Raw genomic sequence first — 24,679 nt, 5'->3', positions numbered from 1 at the left:
TCCGTCCTCTCGTCTGAAGCCCGAATCACGTAGAGCATTAGGCTACATACGCAAAAGCACTCCCAAAATCAAACAACTGCACGTACAAGTTTGGCCTGAGCCGAATCTGGAGCCTAGAAGCCGTGGTTTCGAAAAGGGTCTTAGTGTGAGTGTCTTTTTAAATAGACGTCTGAGGAGTTGGGTTTGGACACAGAGGAAGCAGGTCTCATGTTATAAATCAGAGGGCAATTTCCCCATTGGCTATGCACCCAGTGTCTCGCGTATTTCCTGGATCAAGCCTGCCATTTCCGTTCCACTTATTCAATTGTTTCCGTTTTGTCACTGGATGTGGGATTCGGGGGGAGTGAAGCTTCTTTTTTTAGTCAAAAATGCGGTAAGAAATCATTCCCAGTAGAGAATATGAGTCTGGTGCATACTTGCTATGACATTTTGTTTAAGCTTGAGGATTCTTTAAACATTGTTATTATGATGGCAGCTTGGTTCCCGAGCTCTGTAAAAAATATCATGCATAATTACTCGGGAAGGATTCGAACCCATGACCTTTGTCATTATAGACCTTATCGCAAATACCAATGCACAAGCGCAGACTGTTGAATGAGGTGCATTGTGGGATATAATATGGATCAAATTTGGATACCAGCTAGACCACAATGCACCTAATTCCAAGCTTTACGCGCACGCCCCGGTATTTGCGAAAAGGTCTATGAAGCTATGGAGCATGACAGGACGCAATTTCATAAAGCTTGTAAGCACAATCGTTATAAGCATAAAAGTATTGCAGAAACATGCTATCAGCTGAAATAACGTTAAGTTTATATTGTTTTGACTGATGCCCCTCTTAAGTTTTGCTTAGCAGAGAAATGTGTCACTGTTTGACAGTTTTATGAAAGGTAAAGTAAATTAATGAAAATTTGATATTAACTGGCAAACATTTTTCATTTTTTCCCCTGAAATTTAGGGTACAGAAACACAGGGACTAGAAACTATGGATGGGGCAAAAGGCTATTTATATGCCAACAAAATTAAATGTACCGATTGAGAGTTATTATTTTGTCATTCGTTTCAGCAGTTTTCAAAGTAGATTATGGATTTTTTTTTCTAATAACCTACACACTACCAACAGGTGTCGCCCTTCATCTCAATTTCCTGCCAACTTAGGGAGTCAATCGAATAGGCGGCGCTTCAACTACTCGTTGAACTACACTTCCGCAACACCCATGCAGAAAAGTTATGTAGGTAGTTCATGTGCGGGCAACATTGCTGGAATTCATGCCATGATAGCCTGGTATTTGCGGTGAAAGTGCTCTGGAAAATAGTCGCCAGCTCGAGTGACGTGGGGGCCAAATCTCTGGAATAAACCAGGGCCAGTTTTGCCTTCAAAATCACACATTTTGGAGGGGCATAAAACCTGGTTTTTATACAAGTTTCCGTTTATTTCACCGTGCAGAGCTGGAAACTCTACGGGGCGGACCCACCCATAAACACGGCAGGACGATTGTTGTACGTTGGTCCACTCGGAGCTTCGTCGTGTAGTGAAACTTCATTTTTGTTCCCAGAGTTGAGAGCGATTTAAAGGGACAATGCCGGCGGATAAGATGTTCAATATAACAATCCCTGGTCCAGGGCCATGGGGATTTCGTCTTGCTGGTGGTAGAGATTTTAACACTCCACTATACATCTCCAAGGTAAGATTTATTTTATTAATTTTCAATTTGTTTTCTTCAGTGAATTGAAAGTGAAAGGTACACGATCAGAATGTCGAGATTTTACAGCAAACGATTTGGTTGCTGGCTATGTACTGCCCTTTGTCTTTAGTGTACCATTATGCTTGGAATAAATGTCCCTAAATAATTAACAGTGATAATTAATTTTTGTTTCCAACAAATGCAGTCACTTTGTGAATTGTCTCCCTTATTTACACTAATTTTAGAACACAACTTTTCATTGGTTACAAGTGTGTTTTGAAGTAAACATGAATTGTGCCACGCCTCCTATCCTACCAACCTAGCTCCTACCTTTAACCAACCAAAACCCCATTCTCCATATTATACTACAGAAATTTAAATTTCATTCTTTGCATGTGTAGGTCTGTCAAATCAATACAAAAAACCCAGGATGTTAAACTTTTAAAAACTTTTGTTAATTGGCAAAATAAAATGGAGAAAGAGGGTTCTCTAAACTTTGGGCCTATAATTAAAACAAATCTTTTAAAATCTCCTTGGAAAAATTTCCGCTCGACGCTACCATTTTCTTAATTTTTTTTCCTTCTTTTTTTTCTATTCAATTCTGCCCTTTTTTCTGGATACAATGTACATGCGGTAAACCTTCTTGTTTATAAGTATAAATAAAACTCAGTGTAATTTGAGTTAATATAATTTATGGCGGATAAGTTAATGGTGTCAAGCAGAAAATTTGCCCATAGAGCCTCTACAGTACTGCGTTCTCCCTAAATAGTGTTTCACTGGCCAAATGCCAGTTCAAACCCCTGTCAAAATTCTCTCCAAAGCATCCCTATTCATTTGAAAATGGACTATTGAAAAAGCAAACAAACTAATGAAATGACATGCTAACTGGTCACATGCTGAAAATAAATAAAAGGGCTAACCCTGCCATACAATTGTGTAATGAACCCAGATGCAATACACACAGTGGAAAGAATTAAGTTGTACACTTTTGGCAATTTTTCATGCTTGTTAGTTTTTCAAAACAAGCTTCGTTTTCAGAAAGCGTGGTAAGGCTACTCTGTATTCTACAAACATTCCTTTCAATTGTTATGTTAATGATGAGCCTGAATTATTTCCAGCTGGTTTGGTGACTCAGACTCCGAGTTGTAACAACAGAATGAATACATCTTGTCTCTCCATGGTCTAACATTTATAACAGAAGAATGTCAATGAATGTCTGACAAACACAGGAGCCAAGCTCCATGCTATGGTTGTTGATGAAATTTTGTAAACAACAGGGCTTGAGTTTGTGGTGGGAAATACTCATTACCACTATCATGGAATAATCTAGTTTATTGCTCCATGGTAGACATAACAATGTTCACATGATAAGTGACTTGAAAGAAAGTCACTGTAATTTGTAAAACATAATAAGGCCTTGCATGTTTGTTGAGAGAGCTACTTCTTTTACCAAAACCCTCTCCCCAAAGTATTGCTTCAAAAACATTTGCTTGGATTAATCATTCAATAATGCATAATAATCATACAGGGAAACTCCCCCCCCCCCCCCCCACCACCCAAAAAAAAGGAATCCTGAAAACAAGGATTCACTTTTGCCGACACAAAATTTGAAGTGTTTGGGCTCATCTTCCACTGTTTTATTCGCCTTTCAATTCCCTTGCATTTTGTGAGCAGGCTGTAGGCGACTGCTAAGGTCAAATTCTGAAATAATATACCCACACAAACTGTCCATACTGTCTGCGAGTAAATTCTCGTTTACTGTCCCTACCTCTGTCACATTTGAAAGCTCTTGAACTCCTGTCGACCTCGGATTAGAATAAACACAAAATATTGATCCATTCTGGGTGTCTGTGTGTATAATATTTCATTCTACTGGTACATGCTTTGCTTCGTCATGCAGTGCACCACTCACTAAAAAATAGACTTGTTTACAATCTGTGTACGAATGTCCTTGAAACCACTCAAAAAGAATATTCACAATAGTGGTGACTTTTACCACACACTGCTCATAGTTAGTTTATCACCATGAAAAGTTTCATCCTACTCTGTCCTTGAAACGGTTTTAAGGTCCATTATGTGACACTTTTCACATAGGCCTATGTACACAGAATGTTAAACCCATCCAGAATAGAAATGTCTCTATAGAAGCCGGGATCGCACTCGCTACAATGACCAAAACATAAACCATAATTACTTTAACATTAAATGGGAGACTTTCAGAATTGCAATTGTTTTAAAGGTAGGCCTATCATTCAGGATTTGTTTTGTGAGGTATGGCAGGCCACAATACTATGTCTCTATAGTTTGGGAAGCTTGTCTTTAATATTCAAGCCAAACAGTGCACTCCAACATGTATTGTCCACCATATCTCACACTCCCTTGATTGCCTTGGTGCCCTTTAAATATTCAGGTAGCCAGTTTTAAATGCAACCATTTTCCATTCCAATATAAACTCCAAGTTTCCAATTCAGAGCCCCTTTGTCTAAAACAAAATATCAGTGATACGTACGCTTCAGAGATTGTCTGTGATAAAATCCTCATTATGTTTCATATTTGATTTTGCCTAACACCCAGTCGGGGCCCAATGCCAGCAGCTGTTGTCCAACGCAATATTGCAATTATTCAACCATTGTTGTCGATATTAAAAAAGAAAAAAATGAACACAAGCTGTGACCCAGTTGAAATGAAGTATTTAATTTCGTTACCTGGCGTTGAAATTGCATCAGCATAAAAAGTGCCTTATCCCCCTTGTGTGTGGGGATAAATATTAACTTGCGGACAATTGTTGACTCTTAAATAGATTAAAATCAAGGGTCAATATTGTTTTTCCAGGGTCTGGAATTTGAAAAGGTGTAGGCCAGGAGTATGGGCCACCCTCAAAACAAGCCCTGCTGCCCACCAAAAAGGAGTAGAACAGGCCTTGATTTTCATCTTTGAGAGGGCAGGGTTGTTTTTCATTTTGTAAAGAGCACCTTCATTGAAAAATTTATTATCAGTATAGTCTATTGGAAACTTGTGAAAGGGCACCTGCCAAGACTAGGGCAAAAGGAGCCCATTTTGCAAAGGGCACTTCCACTGGAAAATTCAGGTCTATCAAAAACTTTTGAAGGGTCACCAAAAAAAGGCCAAGACTAGGGCAATGGGGGCAACGGCCCCAAATTTAACACAGGACTGCAGTCCTGAGGTCACTGACCTGGGGCCAGTGACCTCGGGATTGGTGGTCTTGTGTTAAATTCAATTGACTAAACGTACCTCACACTTATTGTGTACTATCTTTACTGTTGCGTATTAAAGCCTAAGACAAGGATTAGGTCCCATAATTCAAATGTAGTCCCACATTCCTTGCACAAATACTGTATGTTAGAGTGATGGATGCGCTCTGCTTCTAAAGTGCTTTTTCAGATAAAAAGAGTTTACAACATATTAGTACATTTTAAACTTGTATTGTAGAAAGCTCTTTCTCATTATCTGGTCTTGTAATTGTAAACTAAATGCTGACCAGAAAATATTGTAACTTACAAGCCAAGGCTGTGGTATTGTGGATTTCCCCCCTAAATTCTAGCCCTGCATAGCCTCATGGAGCAATAATAGCCTGAAGGTTCAGGGAGGCTATTGCCTCTGGTGCCCTGGTCTTGGCCTTGGTGCCATTGAATAAAGTTTCCCCGTAGACTTTACGATTTTCCAATAGAAATGCCCTTTACATAATGAAAATAACCTTGCCCTCTTCTAGATGAAATTCCAGGCCTGCCATGTACCAGCAATTAAGCGATGCTCTGCCAGTATGGCGTATTCATTACAGTTCAATGCTAAATTTACAGGCACTGCAGCCCATTTCACGAAACACTTGGATTAATCCTAACGTAGGATGGGTTCAATGCGTCCTAAGTCATAAGATTAAGTTATGAAGAGATTGGTGAAATTGTCAGCCGGACTACCGTGTCCACACTGCCTGAGATTGCCAATGATTAGGCCTACCATGGAGGAAGATGGGCCTACCCACAGCTGTTTACATTGTTCATTTCACATTTCAGTACAATCTCTGGCAATCTAATTTGATTAAACTTCAGGAATTTTATCAGTCATTTAAGCCAGCTATAATATCCTATTACATCCCCCTACTCATGATACAACTACTGGAACAGTAGTTTTACATTTCCATTCCAGAAATGAGGATTAGGAATGATAGGCATTGTACAATGTTATCACCAATCGCATTTACACTGGTCCAGTGCTTTGATCCAGCTCAACGCCTGGAATTACACACTTGTACATTGTAGTTGTAGGCCACAAACATTGCCCCTGCTCTTGGCCTTGGTGCCCTTCAAAAAATTCCCAATGACTTGAAGAATTCCCAATGGAAGTGCCCTTTGCAAAATGAAACGGCCTTGCCCTTTCAACATGTTCAAATATGAAATTCCAGGCCTGCTGAGCTCTAATCCCCATCTTTGATTTCAGCAGTCACACAAAAAACACTTGCAAAAACCCTGCCATTCCTAGCAAAGTCAGAAATGACCATGTTTGTGGAATCCACTTTTCTGGATCTGATCCACCATTTCAAATTGGCCCTGGTCTACACGTCTTAATTTACTTTCCTTGCAACCATGGAGCAATCGTGGAGGAAGCTCCATGCTTGCACATGACACAGTCTGTTTGTTGTGGGCTGGTTTACAGATTGTTACAAATTAACATGGTGACATAACAGTCTCAAAACCTTCAGCCTCATTAAAATCCCAAATTCATTCATACACCCAACTTCAAATTACTTCTCAAAGTCTGTATGCTCTTCACAATTAATTGTCACCACGCTCTGATCTGTTGTGTACACATGTTAGCCTTGAAATTTGTGCCAGTTATATTGGCGGAGATAACAACTGGGTCGTAAATCCATTACAGCATTAGGAAGATTGTTACTGATTGGATTGGTGTTGCCAGTTAGGAAGACATTATTATCTCTGGATTAATTGTGTTTAAAGGTTGGGGGTGAAGGGGGAGCTTTTTTTTATTTAGTGAGCGTGTGTCTATAACGAAAGCCCTGTATAGACCAGCCATTATCATGTTGTCACGATCTTGGTCATGTTCCCCGTCTCCAATACCAGTAATGAATGCTAACATTCATTGCGCAAACATGACACCAGACTATTATTTCGTTCAGCCTCAGTTTGGTTACAATAAGTTGGAATGGTGTAAAATCAAGATGGCCACACCATGTTACAGGCCTATAGCACTGTACCCTGACAGAACTTTCACTGGAAAAAAACCAAAACAGGATTGAGTTTTCAGTTTTAGAACTCCCTTTTGCAAGATGCAAATCTCTTACTCCATTTTGGCAAGGAACACAGGGCCTCTTGTAATGGCCCTTGTTCCCTTCAAAAGCTCCCAGTATTGGGGGTTAACCTTTTCAGGTTCACCGCATGATCCCTTGTCAATTCAGTGTTGTTGAATAGAGTGTTTTTCAGTGCCTATGGGGGAGTTGTTGGGGTCCAACAATGCTTTTGCTCTGGGTATTTTTTTATCCAGGGAGTGGCATTGGGTACTGTGTAGTACCATGGTAGTACCAAAATGAATGGATTGAATAATTTGACCAGGATGTTCTATAACTTTGAAGGGTTTTGATACCTTTTGTAGATCAAGTTTTTGGCCTTGACATGAATCCCTACTCCATATGAATGAAGACAGAATATAATTTACCTGTAGAAGTTTCAGCTTCATTTTTGAGAAAAAAATGAAAGTCATAGATCAATGTTTTCAGGAGAGTCACGAAAATCTGTTGTACATGCTAAAATAGATGTTTTTAGGGTTATGGTTTATAGTGTTTAGGTTGGGGTTAGGAGTAGGTTAGGGTAAATCACAAAAATACTAAGCAATGATCAAACAAAAAGAGTCGCTGAGATGCACTGTGGGTAAAGACAGCCTAAGTTTCCATAAATTTATAATATTAATCTTTAACCTTTGCCCTATGACCTCTCACAGGTGACCCCTGGTGGTAAGGCAGCCAACTGCAGTATCCTTCCCAACGATTGCGTTCTTTCAATCAATGGCATGGAGACGGAAAAACTGACGCATCTTGACGCTCAGAGCCACATCAAGGGTGCCACCGGAAACCTCAACCTGAAACTTCAGAGGTATAAATTGCTAATTTTATTTTCATAAAAGGCACTGAGGTTGACAAAGAGTTGGGACTACGATGTAGTTCCTAACAATAATAATGTGGTCGAAAAACAGAGTCGTAAATTCCCTATTATAACTGGAGCAATGTTTACTTTTCCTACAGCTCCAAGCTTTCGCTTGTCATTCTATCACCACCACCAGTGTAGACTGTTTACACAGTGAAAACTATTTTACTTGTACTCTTCCAAATTTATGTCACTGTAAATTTAAGAGGTGTCCATGACAGAAGAAAGGATTTCATTGTTGTTTTTTATTGGAGAGAGAAGTTGTGGGTTAAATCCATACCAATCCTGTTTGTTTTCAATAAAAATCACAACTAAATTATAAACACCCAGAACCAATCCCAGAAAGAAATATTTTTGTCTGAAGACTACAGTTCATTGTCCACGAAATGGCATTGATACCCCTTAGATCACTGGTGTTTAGTTTAGTTGACTAAATTAAAAAAGCCCGATTTGAAAGTGCTCAAGTCCCTGACAAACTAAACTAAACTGTGAACATTTTGCCATTATCTCAAAAACATGACCCCAGAGTTTTATGGAATTTTAAAAGGGGCGTTTGTAGGGCTCGTTTACATATGGGAACCTATAGAGGATGTAGATTAAGTAACTCTTCCAAAAGTGTGCCTTCCCTTTAAAGGCACTGGACACCTTTTGTAATTGTCAAAGACAAGTAATTCTTACTTGGTGTATCCCAACATGCATAAAATAACAACCCTGTGAAAAGTTGAACTCAACTGGTAACTGAAAATGCAAGAGAATAATGAAAGATAAGCATCCCTTCACTTCAGAGGGAGCCGTTTCTCAAAATGTATTAGACTACATCAACAGCACTCCTACCAGTGCCTTTTAGAGGAGTTCTTGTCTCAGGGTTGTCTCTTTAAATTCTGCCCTAGTTGGTACCCACCCTTGTCCTGGTACCCACTGTGTCTAAGATTGACAATACTCTCCTGCATGACCCCAACGACAATATATCAGACAAGCAATTCAATTGATACCGCCTAACCATTTATGGTTGTGGCAGACAGTCTCACAGCCTCAGCATACCAGTGAGTCTGAATTCATCTTAAAGGAACATTACAGAATTGGTTTTGCTAGCGAAATTGCTGGCAGTGTAAGCACTTTATGTAATCCACCATAAAATATACATAAACTGACAAACCTGTAGAAGTTTGAGATCGATCGGCCATCTAGGTCACGAGAGAACAGTGAAAAACCGATCACAAATTTTGCATTGCATCGATGCCAAAACATAATTGACTAAAACGCTCACTGAGCAATAAACTCCAAACGCGAAAGATTATTTATTTCTCATCAAATATGAAATTTCAGAGAGAAATATTTCAAGGGATGTTTTCTACTATCATCATCATTAGACCGTTTAAGTTTTATGTAAACATGTGATCTTCACGGTTTTTGTTTCTTACCAACTCTGTAACGTTCCTTTAAAGAAGAGAAAGGTTTCAGACCTGTTATAACACAGGATTGGTAGAGCTGACAAAAAAGTCCTGTAGAATGTTCTAATGATTTGTGTGAACCATTATATACATGACATAACAAACCTGTGAAAATTTGAGCTTGAGTACAGACGCGCAGAGGCAAAAATTTCCTTCTAACGTGTTAAGAAGCTACCAGCAGAACAAAATCATGCTCAATTTCATAGAGCTGATAAACCAGAATTCATTGCTTTTAACAATTTTCCGCATAGCAGAAATGAGCTGCTTACCGGCAACACAAATTGTACGCAACAGGCTATTTTGGGTGGCAACCTAAATGTGCTAAGCATAATTGCTGAGCAACCTTTTGTGCTTAATTAGCTCTATTAAAAATTAATTGGGCCCAGGGTTAAATTTCATAGAGCTGCTTAAGACAGAAAATAATGCTTATAAAATCCCTGCTTAGCATTAATGAGTAATGAGTAGGTTACCAGTCAAAAATGACAGGGTATTTTGGGTAGTAACCAGCAAACTGCTAAGCTTATAAATGTAGGTGCTTATTTTTGCGCTTCAAAAACAGCTCCATGAAATTGGGCCCAGGTCATTTCCATCTCACTTGATCAGTGATAAATACACGGATCACATTGCACTGTTTGATCTCTCTTGCTAAATTTAGACTGGTAAAATAATAAGGTACAAGGAATGCCGAAAATGTCCTTTATCTAGTCTCAATATCAGACAAAAAGAGAACGTCAAACCATTCTTCCTCCATGGTCAAACTAAGGTGAAGGATGTGGGGGTGTTAGGAAAAATGAAAAATGAGTTATAGCTCCAAAATACCTTGCAGGAAAAGTTGAAGCATGAAAAGTTGGAGTGCCTTGGTTTGATACCTTTTGTAGATCAAGTAGTGACATTAATCCCCTCATCATAAACCTAGGTGGACGTCTGTGTTTTGTGTCACACAAAAAGTACCCAAACCATTTTTATGAGCCCTCTACATGATAAGCTACTTTTTATTAGAATGCGATATTGCGGAAAGGTTTGTCTGAAATATTTTCCCCTTTTATTGCAAGTCACATCTTTGTCATTGAGGAAGGCCATAGAAACTCCGTTTTGCTTCTCCCCCCCCCCACCCCCCCCCCCCCCAAAAAAGGACCTCTTTAGAACTGGAGCTTGACAGAGGTTTAGATCATGCGTAATGAAACATAACACTAACCATACTGGAAATGTGGATAACAGAATAAAAAGCTGTTGAATTTGCATGTATCAGGAAGAGGTGGATCCTGTTTTATGTAACAGTAACTCGACTATTTCCGCCTGATGTGGGTGAACTGGGTTTTATACATTATAGGCTTCTGTTACAAGGTAATGGTGTAGAAATGATCGGTGATGAAAGAGCAACCACGGACAAACTATTTGAATTGTTTAATGAAATGTTTTAAAAGGGAAAGTGTGTCTTTGTTTTCATGGGAGAGTAAGTGATTCTATGGTCTGTTTTTTAAATAAACACACATCCGACCAACTAGTTCAAATTTCATCAAAAACATGTAGCACTCATGCTTTCAGTGTCCTGAGTAAACATTTTTGCCTGAAAAGCCCTCTTTTCAACTCTTGTGGCAGTGCGACAATTATCATTTGTTCTAAAGCTATTTTTCTGAAGGCTTAATACCAGTCCCTAAGCGATCTGTCCGTGTGTGAAAGAGTTACAGGCACTGGACAATGGATAATTACTCACTTACTTACTTGGTAACGAGCAAGAGCTGTTGATAGTATAAAACATTGTGAGAAACGACTCCCGCTGAAGTAACACAGTTTTTGAGAAAGAGGTAATTTCTCACTCAAATGCCTTTTTTTAGGCATCTGAAAGCACACAAATTTGTGCAACAAGTTTTTTTTTTTCTTGTCCAAATGTTCACAGCTTTGTTATTTTTATGCATTTATGTGTGGAAACACCAAGAGAGAATACTGGTCTTTTACAATTACCAAAGGTGTCCACCGCTTTAAAAACACAAATCTTTATTGTAAATGATGTCTTCAGTAACAAATTACATTGAATCAAACAAGAATAATTTACAGAAGTAGTCTCATATGAGTCATAACAATCGGTGAATTTTATTCCCTGTAAATTCCCATTGATTTGTTGAAGGAATGACAGCTATTGTCTTAACTCATCCCTCAGGAATGTTGATTGGTCATCCCCAGTCATGACTCATGTTATTAGCCAATGTACAATAAAAGCAACCTCCCCCCCCCCAATGACCACAATCAGACCATTCATAAATCTCACCCATTAAGCACTGGAAATTAAAGAGTGAGAGTTTGTAGATAAGTCCAAACAGATGTTCTCTTAAATGTCCTTGGTAAAATGTTGTTTTTTTTTTAAATTTTTATCAAGTAGGCTAATAAGCTACAAGGGAAACTGAGTGGGTACCAGGCCAGATACTTGCCTTGGTGCCCTTGAAATGATCCAGTAGAGATATACAATTTCCTCATAGGGTGCCTTTTACCAAAAGAGAACTACAACTTTCAATGTGGAGACTGTTTGCCCTGTTGCCTATGTCACCAAATCAGTTTACCAATGGTTCTCTCATTTGCACACTCAAATTGGCAACGCATGTAAACTGTCAACAAATGTGTGTTTTGCTCATTCAAACACGTTCAGTAACATACCAAGTGTGACCGACAGGATCCGGAAATAGGGTTTCCCAGTGCGATTGGTAATTGAATAAAAGTGTTTCACACTCAAAGCATGTCTGCATTTAAAAAAAAGAAAAAAAGATAGGTACGTGTATACACTTATCTGTATCCTCATTACCAGGGGTTTCACACCATTTAAATTGTTGTGAGGTTAGAGACTTTATTTGGGTTAAACAAAAAAACAATTTACTAGAGTGGGATTTGTACCAATGAGTCGACCTCCAGATTAACGTGCCGACGCTCTACCAACTGAGCTTTCTAGACCTATGTTTGCAGTCTCCCTATTTTTGTCAATCTTTGTTCGATGGAGACTTGTAATTTTGTCTTCAACTCCAAAGCACTCCATCTATTGGAAAATGGGTACATTGCAGAACTGAATTTGACCTTGGAGCTCAGTTGCCTCTAATTCTAAAAAGGGCGACCAAAATCAGTACAGGGTGACCGAAATATCCCCCACTCTGTCTGACAATAAGGGGTAAATTGTAAAGCTGGTGACAGAATCTTTTCATATGAATTCCCATAAAAGGTTAGTGTCTGTGACGTTACACACCAATGCACACTACTACATAAGGCGACATGTACATAACGTAAATTTCATCCATAAACATCGTTCGTGTTTTTGATTCGGTTCACTGTAATTGTACATTTCATTTTTCAAGGCGAGCTTGACTCATCCTTTACTGCTTGGGTATTCAGTTTTAGTCAGTCGTTCCGCGGCCGATGACGATATCACTTTAGATTATAATCTCTTTATGAAGACTCTTGTGCCCACGCTTCGTCAATGTGTAAAAGAAAAAGAAAAAAGGAGAAGTGACTCACGACAGATAGTTGGGATGTCAAATACTGAGGCAAAAAATAATTAAAGGGAGGTACACCTTTGGTAATATTCCGGAAATTTTAAGGCACTGGACACTATTGGTAATTACTCAAAATAATTGTCAGCATAAAAACTTACTCGATAACAAGCAATGGAGAGCTGTTGATAGTATAAAACATTGTTAGAAACGGCTCCCTCTAAAGTAATGTAGTTTTTGTTTAAGAGGTAATTTTTCATACTCTATTATTAAAAGACTTCAAGCTTGAAGCCTTTTATTAGGCATCTGAAAGCACACAAATTTATTAAACAACTTGGGTGTTTTTTTTTTCTTTTATTATTCTCTTGCAATTGACCAATTGAGGCCAAATTTTCACAGGTTTGTTATTCTACAGGGCCCAATTTATGGCTCTGCTTATCGTAAGCACAGAATCGGCGCTTACAGTAAGCACAGAATCGGCGCTTACGGAAGCAGGGAATTCTGTACTTATGGCAAGCGTATTTCACGGGTTAGCGACGAATTTGGGCTTCTGCGCGTGCGTACTTCACGTTACTAGGCATTCTACGCTTACAAGGCTAGCGCAGAAATTCGGCGCTTGCACGTAAGCGGGGAATCGTGATCGTAAGCGCAGAATTCGGCGGTAAGCAGAGCCATGAAGTTGGGCCCTGGTCTGGTGTATATTTAATGTGCACATTCAAATGATAATGCTGTGGGGGTTTTCCTGTGAAAGGAAAACAGACTTCCTTCTGTTGTAATCCAACCTTGTTGTTACACTCTAGTTTATTGCTCCATGGTTACACTAACACAGATTGACCAGACCCACACAAAACCACAGACTAGAAACCACACTCTGGAAGCATGGGTGGAAATAAGGTATTTGTTTGGAGAAGGGAATGGCTTGATGATCCAAGATGATGTCATGTTGAAACAATGAGGCCTTTAACCTCAACATAAACAGGAGCACCTGGTGGTAGTCTAGTCTTGCTCTCAAGACCTTAGCCAAGTCTTGTTATTGACCAGCTCTACTAATCTTGCTCTCAAAACCTTAGTCTAGTCTTGCTCTCAAGACCTTAACCGAGTCTTGTTATTGACCAACTCTATACCTTAGCCTAATCTTGCTCGCAGAACCTTAGTCTAGTCTTGCTCTTAAGACCTTAGCCTTGTCTTTTTATTGACCAGCTCAATTGGGTTTTTCCCCCAATTTGGAGCCTTGATGGTCGTGCTTCTTCAACAGATTATTATACCACGTAGTTCAAGAGTGGAAAGGTTTAAGCTTAGACCATAGAGAAAGGGCTGACAGAGATTAGACCTTGCTCCATGGTAAGACCAAGCACTTACACCACACTGTGTGGATGGTGTTGGAATTCCTAAAGTAAAAGCAGCTTGGAATGTGTACATAATGCCCTGGTATAGCCATACCACAAACTGACAACCCAGCTGACCTTGAGTTCAATTCCAAGTTACATAAAGTTTGACCTTGGGGTCAGCATCTTATCATTACTCTAAAGGGCCAACCTTGGTCTAAAGGGGCAACCATAGAGGAAACATTCGTTGGATATGTCTTGGCATAATCATTCCATGTTTTATCAAGAAGGTAACTCTGCTTGGGTTGAGGTGGGGGCCATTAACTGTTTTTTGCTAAAATTATTAAAACTTTTTTTTTTTTTTTTTTTTTTTGAGAAAAATTATTAACAATTTAAAATAGAATCTAGAAATGAGGGAAAACCCTGACCTGAGTAGAAACCATATTCAGCTGCACATTTGACTGGTATTGTTTCTTTCTTTTTAATTTTGCCTGTATTTAATCAACATTATGGTCACAAATTTTTGTTTATCTATGACCATGCCTTAAACTTGAATCGCTCTCTTTTGTTTGCCATCATCAGAACAGTCTTTCAAGAAAGAATTGGAATCCTAAACCATGGAGTTTCATGAATAAAAAGTTCTGCATACCACACCTAAGGCCTTCGGCAATCAGAGAATTCATAGCCCATTGTGTCGCTTTTGGTTCTAAATCCTGCCATGTATAGAAAAGTAGTTGATGGTCTGTTCCATTCAATTTACAGGGGTGAGGCAACTCTTTGGAAGCCAAAGATCAACAGGGACGAGACGGATGCTGCAGTCACTAGTGTGTCACTACACGCCAATAAACAGGCAAGTCCATTTTATTACCCCTATTCCAAGGAGGGACTTTTGCTCAATATCACGATTTTGCAGCCTTAAAAGAGCAAGGGAAATGTCAAAATTTTCTGATGTGCTTATTTTCCAATAGACCTTAAATGCACATGATGTCATTTGGGTAGGGCATCCTCTCCAAGAGGTCAAAAGGGGGTTCAATGCCAAATCATGTGCACGACACATACGAATCTGTTTCCATTGTTCTCAAGCATGCTTTGCAAAGAAAATCAAAAGATTGTCCAAAGTATAATTTAACTTTTTCAAAAAGTATCAAATTACTTTGTAAAAAGTTTGACTTTTTAAAAGTGATTCAATTGAAAACAGCTTCATATATTTCTTGAAGTTGAGAGTTTTGGCTGGGAGTTGACCATCTTTTTGAAAATATTCTTTGCAACAAACCTTTTTCACACTGCAGACTTTCAATCATCCTGGCTCGGGACACAATGCAACGGCCAAGCCTTTTGCAGCGAGTCCAGGTCCCGGCGCTGGGATGGGTCGAGCCACGGTGGTCCACAAGCAATTCAACTCTCCCGTCGGGATCTACTCATCTGAGAACATCGCAGACAGCTTCAAGGGCCAGACGGAAGGAATGATTGCTGGACGTGTTGGAGGGTGAGTATGGAGTTAGTACCTTCCAACCCTTTCACCAAGTCACTTCTCCAAATCCCCTCTTCCAATTCCCACCCCAATTCCCCTCCCCCTAGACGCCTTCCCCATCCCCCTCTCAAACAATACCCTACCTAAGACCCACTCCTCCCAAACTCCCCAAAACGCCTCACCAGCCTCCTCCCTTAGGCCCCCTCCACAGCCCCCCCTCTTTCAAGCCCTTATCCCATCCCCCTCCCCAAGCTTCCTTCCCCATCCTCCTTTCAAATCTCTCGCTCTTGATCCCTAACCAAGACACCTCAAACTCCCCCTCCCCCGCCCCTCCTGAATCCCCTCCCCAAGGCTTCTCCTAAAACTCCCTCCCAAATCCCCAACCCCCTCCCAGATCTACCATTGCAAGCCTCCCCATCAAAGCCCTCTGCACCACACCCTCTTCCAAACCCCTACCGCATCCTCCACCCTAACCCGCTCCTCCAAGCCCCCTGCCCCACCCCTTCTTACAAGCCCCTCTCCTGTCTCCCTCCCAAGCTGCCTTCCAAATCCCCCATCCCCCTCCAGATCCCCCTCTAAACACCTCACCTCCCAATCCCCCTCCCAGTCCCTGCCAAGTCCCCCTACAACCCCCCTAATCCTTTCCCAAATCCCCTCCTGCAAGCCCCCTTCACCACCCCGGCTTCTAATTCCCTTCCCAGCCCCTCCCTTCCCCAAGACCCCTCCCTTCCCCAAGACCCCTCCCTTCCCCAAGACCCCTCCCCCAAAAGACCTTGCAAATCCCCAAAACCCCTCCCAATCCACCCAAATCAAACAACCCATCAACACATAATCTGACAAACAATTCTACACATTTCTCATAGTGATATGCCAGCGTCCACGCCAGTGTACGGCCATGCCGCCAAGCCTTACACCCCTACCTACCAGGAGCCACCCTCCTACAGCCACGGCCAGGCCCCTGCCCAGTACATCGACCGAGGTGATGATGAGGAGATGAGGTACGGTGGGTACATCAACCCCGGTTCCCAGTCTCGCTCCTTCAAGATGCTGCAGAGCATGACCGCTGAAGAGGAGGCGGCAATGGGTAAGGTCCCAAATTAAAAAATTCCTTGGGGGAGGTTTTAATTTTTCAGAATTTCATCAAAGATTTGTAGATGTGAACAAGCTACCAATTGCGAGTAAATCTATAGTCTTTCATTTTGTCTGTTTGTGGCGTGTCATGGCCGACCGGACTCGGGCTCTGGTGTGTCTGATCAGCAGAGCTTGGGTTTGAGTCTCGGACTTAAAACTTGTGGCCTTAAAAAATGTTTAGTTTGGGGGTGAATTTTTTTTTATGAGAGATTGCCCAACATCACAAGGCTATACATCCACATCAAGGGGAAGGCTATGCTTAAACTGATTTGGGCTGACAACCTAAATCAACTGCCACCAGGGGCACGTTGCCACATACTCCTGGGGTTTACCCTCTTAAAAGTCTTTAAGGATGTACGCATGGGTTAGGCCCTCTCACTTAATCCTTTCTAGTAAAGTTTTAAGCGAGAAGCGAGGGTCCAGATAATACCACAAAGTGTGCAAAAAAGTTTCGTATAAATTTAGGGTTTCAAATAATTATCCTAGATACTGACTAGCAACATTTCAAGGTAAAAAAAAACACCTTTTTCTTCCCACAAAAAAATTGATCCATCAGGCATCACCACTGGCATTCCAGCTTGTTCCTGACGACAAGCAGAGCATATTGTTTGAAACACCGAGACCAAACCGGCTCTTTTCAGAGCCAACACTCCCTCAAAAGAAAATTATCACATGGTTGTTTCCGCAAGTTTACTGTTATTTATAGTTTTCTTAGGATTACTCTTTCCTTTGGCGAGATGGTACCCTCATGTTGTCCTATCATCAATCCTGTCCATGTTTTAGTCTGTTCCTCTGGCATCACTGTTGGCAGCTGTATTAGCGGATCCTAGTGGGGTTTTATCTCGGCTTAAGAGGCTTGCTGAACCAGCTTCGAACATTCCAGCGCCGAATTCCTTTGGATATGGCACTAGCCTCAGGCAAAAAAAAAAAACAGATAAAGATAGTAAATTGCCACTGAGGTTTTGAATTATGAATCTTTATTAAAGGGTCTATGTACTTTTTGTAGGACAAAAAACACAATGTCCACAGATTTACACTAAACTTACACAGCTTGAAGATAATGATAGTAGAAAGCTTCCCTGAAACAATTACGTGCTGAGGTTCTGTAGTTTTGGGGAAATGAGTAAATCAATGTCATGAAAATTCTTTTAAGCATTTAAAAACGTATTTTCATGACATTGTTTTACACATTTCTCAAAAACTACAGCACCTCAGTAAGAAATATTTGAAGGGAAGCTTTCCACTATCATTATCTTCAAACCCTGTAAGTTTAATGTAAATCTATGGACATTTTGAAAAAGAACCCAAATCCTTTAAACAACATATCAAAGGCGCAGTTGTAGTAAGCCCAGATAAGAAACACGCAAGGATGTCTGGTTTAAAATAAAAATAATTCAGGATGGACAGGATCCAGTTATATCAAACTAATCGGCAGACAATTTTGTAATATTATATATCAACGTAACTTCTTTATGAAATAATTTCAATAACTTTCTTATTTTTCATCTGTGCCCGTAACACTGAAAAAACTGTGCACACTTTTTTGTGGTAGGCAATTCCATCTTTATAAAACTAGAAATCTGCATGTGCTTTTTCGAACTTGTCTGTTTACTCGTGCTCTATCTTTTGGCCTTGCTCGTCAATTTCCGTTGAAGATCCTAGTAAAAGATAGTGTAAATTTAGTGTAAAGGTTAGTAGAAAGGTTAGTGTAAATATTAGTGAAATGTTAGTGTAAAGGTTAGTGTAAATGTTAGTGTATCAATAAGTTTAAAAGTTAGGGTAAAGGTTTAGTGTAAAGGTTAGTGTAACAGTAAGTTTAAAGGTTAGGGTAAAGGTTTAGTGTAAAGGTTAGTGTAAAGGTTAGTGTAAAGGTTAGTGTAACAGTAAGTTTAAAGGTTAGGGTGATGGTTTAGTGTAAAAGTTAGCGTAACCTATAGTGTACATGTAAGTGCACATTGGTTCTAGAGGTAATTTCCTGTCAAGACATAAACCTTGAATAACTATAATATGATGTTCTCATTTTGTCTCTTTACAGATGCTCCACCACAGGGTGTAAGAAGTGTCAAAGCACCTACCGCATCACCCCATGCTGTGTCCAGACCAGCACCCACGCTACCCATGTGCTTCAGGTGCAACTTAGGAATAGTGTAAGTTTTTAACCCTCATACCGCAACCCGTCAAGATCTCAACCCAGTGAATCAGTGAATGAACCATGACTCCTCCCCCCCCCCTGAAAAACAAGAGTTGATGGTAAATGTGTGTCTAAAAGCCATTGGACACTTTCGGTAAACAGTATTGTCCAAAGCCCACACTTCGTGTATCACAACTTATATATAAAATAACAAACCTGTGAAAATTTAGGCTCAATTGGTCATCGGAGTCGGGAGAAAATAACGGGAAAACCCACCCTTGTGTCCGCATGTTTCGCCATGTCATGACATGTGTTTAAAATAAATAGGTAATTCTCGATATCGAGAATTTATATTGTTTTAATGTTTTCTTAAAAAGTAAAGCATTTCATGGAATAATATTTCAAGAGAAGTCTTTCACCATTACCTTCTGTAAACCCTGTAAGTTATTTGTAAATCTGTGAACTTTTAATTTCTTTTCTGTTCCGAAAGTGTCCAATGGCTTTCAAGCTCTGTTCAATTGAGGACAGTTTAGCAAAAAAGCCTTGTGAAAGCTTGTTAAATAATCGCAAGTGACAGACAACCAGGGCCCATTACTCAAGGACTGGCGCTCTCGGGAAATGGCCTTAAGATTCCTTAAGTCTGGAAATAGAAAAAAGATGAACCTTGCCCACTGGGAAAGCCTTCGTAAAGCAACCTCCAGATGAGCATTCCCTGTTACCATTGTGGCATACTTATTCATTCAAAACTGTGTATGGGTGTTCACTGTCTCTTATGCAACTATGCAAAAGCGTGCCCCAAATCATGTGGCGTAGCGACTGTCGATTTAGTCGTGAGGAATTCAAATTTAAGCTGTGATCAAGCCCGTCATTGTGCCGTCAATTTTCAAAATTGAAGCAAATTTTGATGTCACATGGCTCTTTTGGCAGCGAATGTTTCGCAGGAGTTGAACACATTTCAACAATTGTGAATTATTTGATGCGATTGTATGATGTCAAAATTTGCATCGCATTTGCAGGAAGTATGAACAAGGCTTATTATGCAATTGGCTTTCATGCTGTAACCATTTTACTTTATCAATAATCAGTTTTATTTTTAGTCAATAAATACTTCTTCCTTTTTGCAGTGGACCAGTCCTGAAAGCCAAAGATAAGACTCTCCACCCAGAGTGCTTCATCTGTTACATGTGCGACGGCCCTCTCAAGAACAAGGGTAAGATCCTATTAATGTATCCCTCTCGTCCGATTTCATTTCATTATGTGGCGTGTCGTGGCAGAGCAGTCTAGTTCACTGGATCCATGCCCTGGTGCTGTCAGCAGCAGAGTTTGGATTCGGATCCCGGTCAGGACAATAGGAGACTTTCCAACGCTAGGTGGCAGCAGACATACCGGGTAAATTTCCATTGTTTACGTAGTTCTGAACATGCGCATAATTCTGAGAACAATGGATTTACCCGGTAAGTCTGCTGCCCTCTATCGTCCCAGAAAGTCTCCCATTGTGTCCTTGAGAAAGGTAAACCATAATTGCTTCAAAAAAGATGGAAGGTACATGTAGTTCATTCTGCTCTACCAACCAGCCATCGGTTTCACCAAACTCTTCCAAACTAAGATTGATCTTAGGACTTAGGACGAGTTAAAATCTGTATCCAAAGAGGTTAGGACACATTTCACCCATCCTAAGTTAGGATGAGTTACTCGTCCTAACTCGAGATAGGATTAATCCTTGCGTTTTGTGAATGCGGCTGCAGGCCCCTAATGGATGACACCCATGCCTACATCCTTACGGTCAGTGAAGGGGTACACCCTGTAATCAGCCCCAGGAGTTGGTGGCAACGTGCCCCTGGTGGCAGTTTGGGTCGATAGCCCAAATCAGTTAAGTGAAGTCCTCATCTTGAAGTGGTCGTCAAGCCTTATGAGTTGGGCGATACATAAAATAAAAACTTCACTGCCAAGCAGTGAGTTCTCTTAATTGGTCACAACATTTTGACTAAACCTGCAGTACTTGGCCCTTCTCAGAGCCAACACTACTCACAAAAGAGATTTGTTTCATGGTGTCACGGCAAACCTTATTTTGGCCATATCCGAAATAGCAGCTATAGCTATGACTGTTTCTAAGGGTGTTGCTAAGGACGTTCTATACTTCAACGCACAATGACAAGGAAATCTAGCCAAAGCCGTAGCTGTCGTTTACGACACGGTCTTAGCCTGCTCTAGTCATCGTCAGGAGACTGAAGAGTATTTTAGTGTGTCATTTTGGTTTTTATTCTATCTCATTTTTTCCCCCGCCACCTCAGGATTCTTCACTGTTCAAGGGAAGGAGTACTGCCACAACTGTGAGAGGCAAGCACGTATGGACGCATCAGCTGGGTAAGACAGATTACATTGTATAACATCAACAGCGCCCATCTTTGTCTTGTTTCATTCTGAAGTACACTAGTTGATACTGATATCTGATGGCACCAGACTAGCATTCTTTTAGCAGTGGTCCTCTGGCCAAGTGCTAGTGGAAAAGCCTGATGCCTAGCAACATGGAGTATGCACACAAACAACCACAAATTCCCTGATCCCCCCCCCCCCAAAAAAAATACAATCAATAACCATGTTGTCACTTCAAGAGAATAGTCTGGTCCCAGTCATTGGAGGATGAAACAGTAGTTATCTCATTGCTGATGGTGGGAACTACAAGTAGACAAAGATGGCCGCTCTGTTGTTAAATTTTTGCCTTTTCATTCTATGGCTCTTTTCCAAACCATGGCTTCGGCTTTGGATTCGCCTTGAGGCTCAGTTCTCTCGTCTGAAGCCCTGAGCGCGTATATGCAAAGCACGCACAATTGTCAAAACAACCGGCGGGGCCAAGCTAGCCAGAGCCTAATCCAAAGCTGAATCCGTCGTTTCGAAAAGGGCCAAGGTTACAAACTGCTTAATTTGTATTACTGTTGTACCCTTGATTCTGTTTGGGTATCTTGGTGGTTGAGTTAGTTATATACCCAAGTTTCAACAGCTTCAAAAGCATTAATTTGGGGGTTTGAGTGCAACTCCAGTTAGCTTTGGATTGAACCAATTTTGATGCAATACTGCTGTTTGGTTCCCCCTTCCGTCTTGGATTACATCGTTGGGGTCAAACCTGACTGTCGAACGGAATCGTCAACAATCCAGAAAGTGGGTTCGAATCCTGGTCGCGTCGCTGGTCATTACTTCATGTACTTCTAATAAAATTGACGTCTTTTATAGCGCCGTTATTCACGAAAGTGCTCATGGCGCTTGCTCCAATTAATAAGTCCTTCTGGTGAGTAATTCGAAGCCTGCTTGTGTTGATTGTGGATGTGCTACATGTACAATGGATGCTCGATGGATTAAAACTTACTTCACATCCCGTAAAAAAGTTCAAGATACTGGAAATAATCAGTTCTTACGTACGTGTTGATCTCATCCGAAGGTGTCCCAAAACACTCAAGAGATGTGTTTTGCCTCAACCTTACTGGTAAAGAAACCAAGACCCTTATGGGTTCTCTTCTTTAAGGGCGTCTGCCCTATTTCAACGGGTCACCAACTCAGACACAGTTGGTTCCCTGTAGTCTACAAAGATGGCATTCATTTCAGCTAGTGCCCTACAACCAAGGGATACAACATTCCTGCATAATTTTAACATTAATACTCCAGTTTACCAGCTCAGACACACCTGGTTTGCTGAAGTAAAAATAAATAAAAAATAAGGCATTCGATTATCAGTTTAGACAGTTGGTACCCTGCCATGGATAAGTATTTATCACATACAGTTCTTGGTACCTTTGTCACGGTAACCACGTAACGAACCCAGTCAGGTTATCACGCAGCGAGAGAAATTGTCAGCTATAAGACCGGGGTCGACCATAAAAAAAGAGAAAATTAAGTAATTTTTTGGAGGCCGTCTTTAGATCGGCTGCAGAGGAGGAATTTGGCAGTTGTTGAAAACATCCTCTTGGTGTGGGGGATAATTTTTGTCGACGGAGGATCTCAGGAATCTCAGTCAGCTCCATGAGAAGAAAGCACAAGAGGCGTTGAATGTTGCTTGCTATTAAGGGACTGGCCCTTTCTGCCAGAGACCTGGGACAGTTAGGCTGTCACTTTTCATGTTTTAAAAGTAGAATTGTTTTTTTTTTTTTTTTTTTTTTTTTTTACCCATACACCGATGTGTGTTAGCACTGTATACTCAGTACTTTCCCGAGTCCTGTGAAAAAATATCACAGGCATGTTACTCGGGTGGGATTCGAACCCACGACCCTCGAAAAGTAGAATTATAATGATCCAAACAAAAATGCCTCAAAACTTTCAGTTTTCCTTATACATTTTGAACTGACACGTAACACGGCACGCCATTTTGTGGAGTCAAGTATTTTACTTTTGATTTTACCTAGCTATGCCTAGTCTCTTTACTAAAGGATACCTTCCCTTTAAAGTTAATTATATGTTTGACCTCAGAGTGTCAGTTTGGGAATGTCGTGCATACATATGTCAAAGATGAATCATCCGTTAAAAATATCTCCTGCCATTTCTTAATCATCGGAGTGTAAATCCCCCCAATGTGTTTTTACAAGACCTTAAATTAAGTCTGGGTCACTATACACTTCAAGGCAGACCAGACTATACAAATACAGGGATTTCTTAAAGGGAGGGTATACCTTTGGTAATTACTCCAAATATTAATGGCTATGGAAACTTAATTGGAAAGAGAAGCACTGCAGCTGTTGATGTTAAACATCTTGAGAAATGATTTTCTTTAAAGGGATGTTGTTTTATGGAGAGGGATACAAAAAACATTTTTGATCTGAGAAACTTTTCTGCAAGAAAACAAAAGTCCTGAAGATTTCTGCATGAAACCAACTGTCCTGAAGACTTGTTTTGTCGGAAGCATTTTAGGGATGTGATATATTTGTATAACCGATCGAAAAAGAGTGCCAGTGTTTTTTTTTTTCTCCCAACCTTTTTTTTTTAAAGATCAATAAAAATAAAAAATAAATAAAAAAATAAATAAAAAAGGTTAAAACAATTATATAACCCCCAGATTGCAGAGAAGGGTTTTTAAAACCAAAAATAAATCGTGATATTGGGCTTCGTGCTCGCTATTTTTCGAGCTTGCATGCAAGTTTCGCGCTTTGTGCTCAGAATGGTTTAGATTTTTTTCCTCAACAGCCTATCACATCCCTGAGTATTGACTCTTAGGTGAGAAACTTGTTTCCAAATCGTGGATTCTTATTTCAATTTGCCAGATCAAAATAAGAATGTTTATATGAAAGTAAACAGTAGTCCTAAACCGAAAGGATCATTTGATGCTTTGCCATAAAATTAGTTGAAACTTAAAGAGGCAGATGATGTGGCGTGTTTATTAAAACTCATACATTGGAATGTTCTCTTAAAAAAATCATAATGCTGTAACCAATATTCAGCTGAATGTAGACGATAACAAAACATTCTCTTACTTCGACAAATAAGATTAAGCTTGTTTATTTCTTCCTTGTCGCTGGTGAACTTTTAAACTGCTGGATCTTTCCAAATTGTTTTCAAGGCACTGAACACGTTTGGTAATTGTTAAGGACTAGTGGTCTGACTCGGTGTATCCCAACTATGGATAAAATAATAAACATGTGAAAGTGTTCGCTTTATTAGACATCGAAGTTCCCTGAAAATAATGAACGAAAGAAAAAAACCCTTGTTCAATTTTTTTTTTCACTTTAGGATGTCTGATGAGAGAAAGGCTCTGGCCTGAAGTCTTTCTCAGATTCAAATTTTTAAGTTAAGTTAAAGATAGTTTGTCCTTGTTGAGCCCTTTTAGGAGCGGGGTAAGAGGGTGCATGCTGTGATTGCTACA

The 24,679-nt window shown here is 40.2% G+C and overlaps 1 protein-coding gene across 4 annotated transcripts in view; it reads left to right on the top strand.

Moving 5' to 3' along the window:
- The first annotated feature begins 1,227 nt into the window (after positions 1 to 1,227).
- The window catches only part of LOC117303811 (LIM domain-binding protein 3-like), a 53,139-nt gene continuing 29,687 nt past the window's right edge, over positions 1,228 to 24,679 (top strand). For all 4 annotated transcript variants that reach the window (XM_033788175.1, XM_033788177.1, XM_033788176.1 and 1 more), the window contains exons 1-8: positions 1,228 to 1,685; positions 7,656 to 7,807; positions 14,867 to 14,954; positions 15,394 to 15,590; positions 16,439 to 16,659; positions 18,742 to 18,853; positions 19,962 to 20,047; positions 21,129 to 21,201. In XM_033788175.1, coding sequence (XP_033644066.1) covers positions 1,581 to 1,685; positions 7,656 to 7,807; positions 14,867 to 14,954; positions 15,394 to 15,590; positions 16,439 to 16,659; positions 18,742 to 18,853; positions 19,962 to 20,047; positions 21,129 to 21,201 — 1,034 coding nt within the window. In that variant the 5' untranslated portion in view covers positions 1,228 to 1,580. The remainder of the gene's footprint in view (positions 1,686 to 7,655; positions 7,808 to 14,866; positions 14,955 to 15,393; positions 15,591 to 16,438; positions 16,660 to 18,741; positions 18,854 to 19,961; positions 20,048 to 21,128; positions 21,202 to 24,679) is intronic.

This window comes from Asterias rubens, chromosome 20 (assembly GCF_902459465.1).
Source record: "Asterias rubens chromosome 20, eAstRub1.3, whole genome shotgun sequence".
NCBI classification, from domain to species: Eukaryota; Metazoa; Echinodermata; class Asteroidea; order Forcipulatida; family Asteriidae; genus Asterias; species Asterias rubens.
Note: the sequence above shows the minus strand (reverse complement) of the source record. Positions and strands in the feature narration are given on the sequence as shown.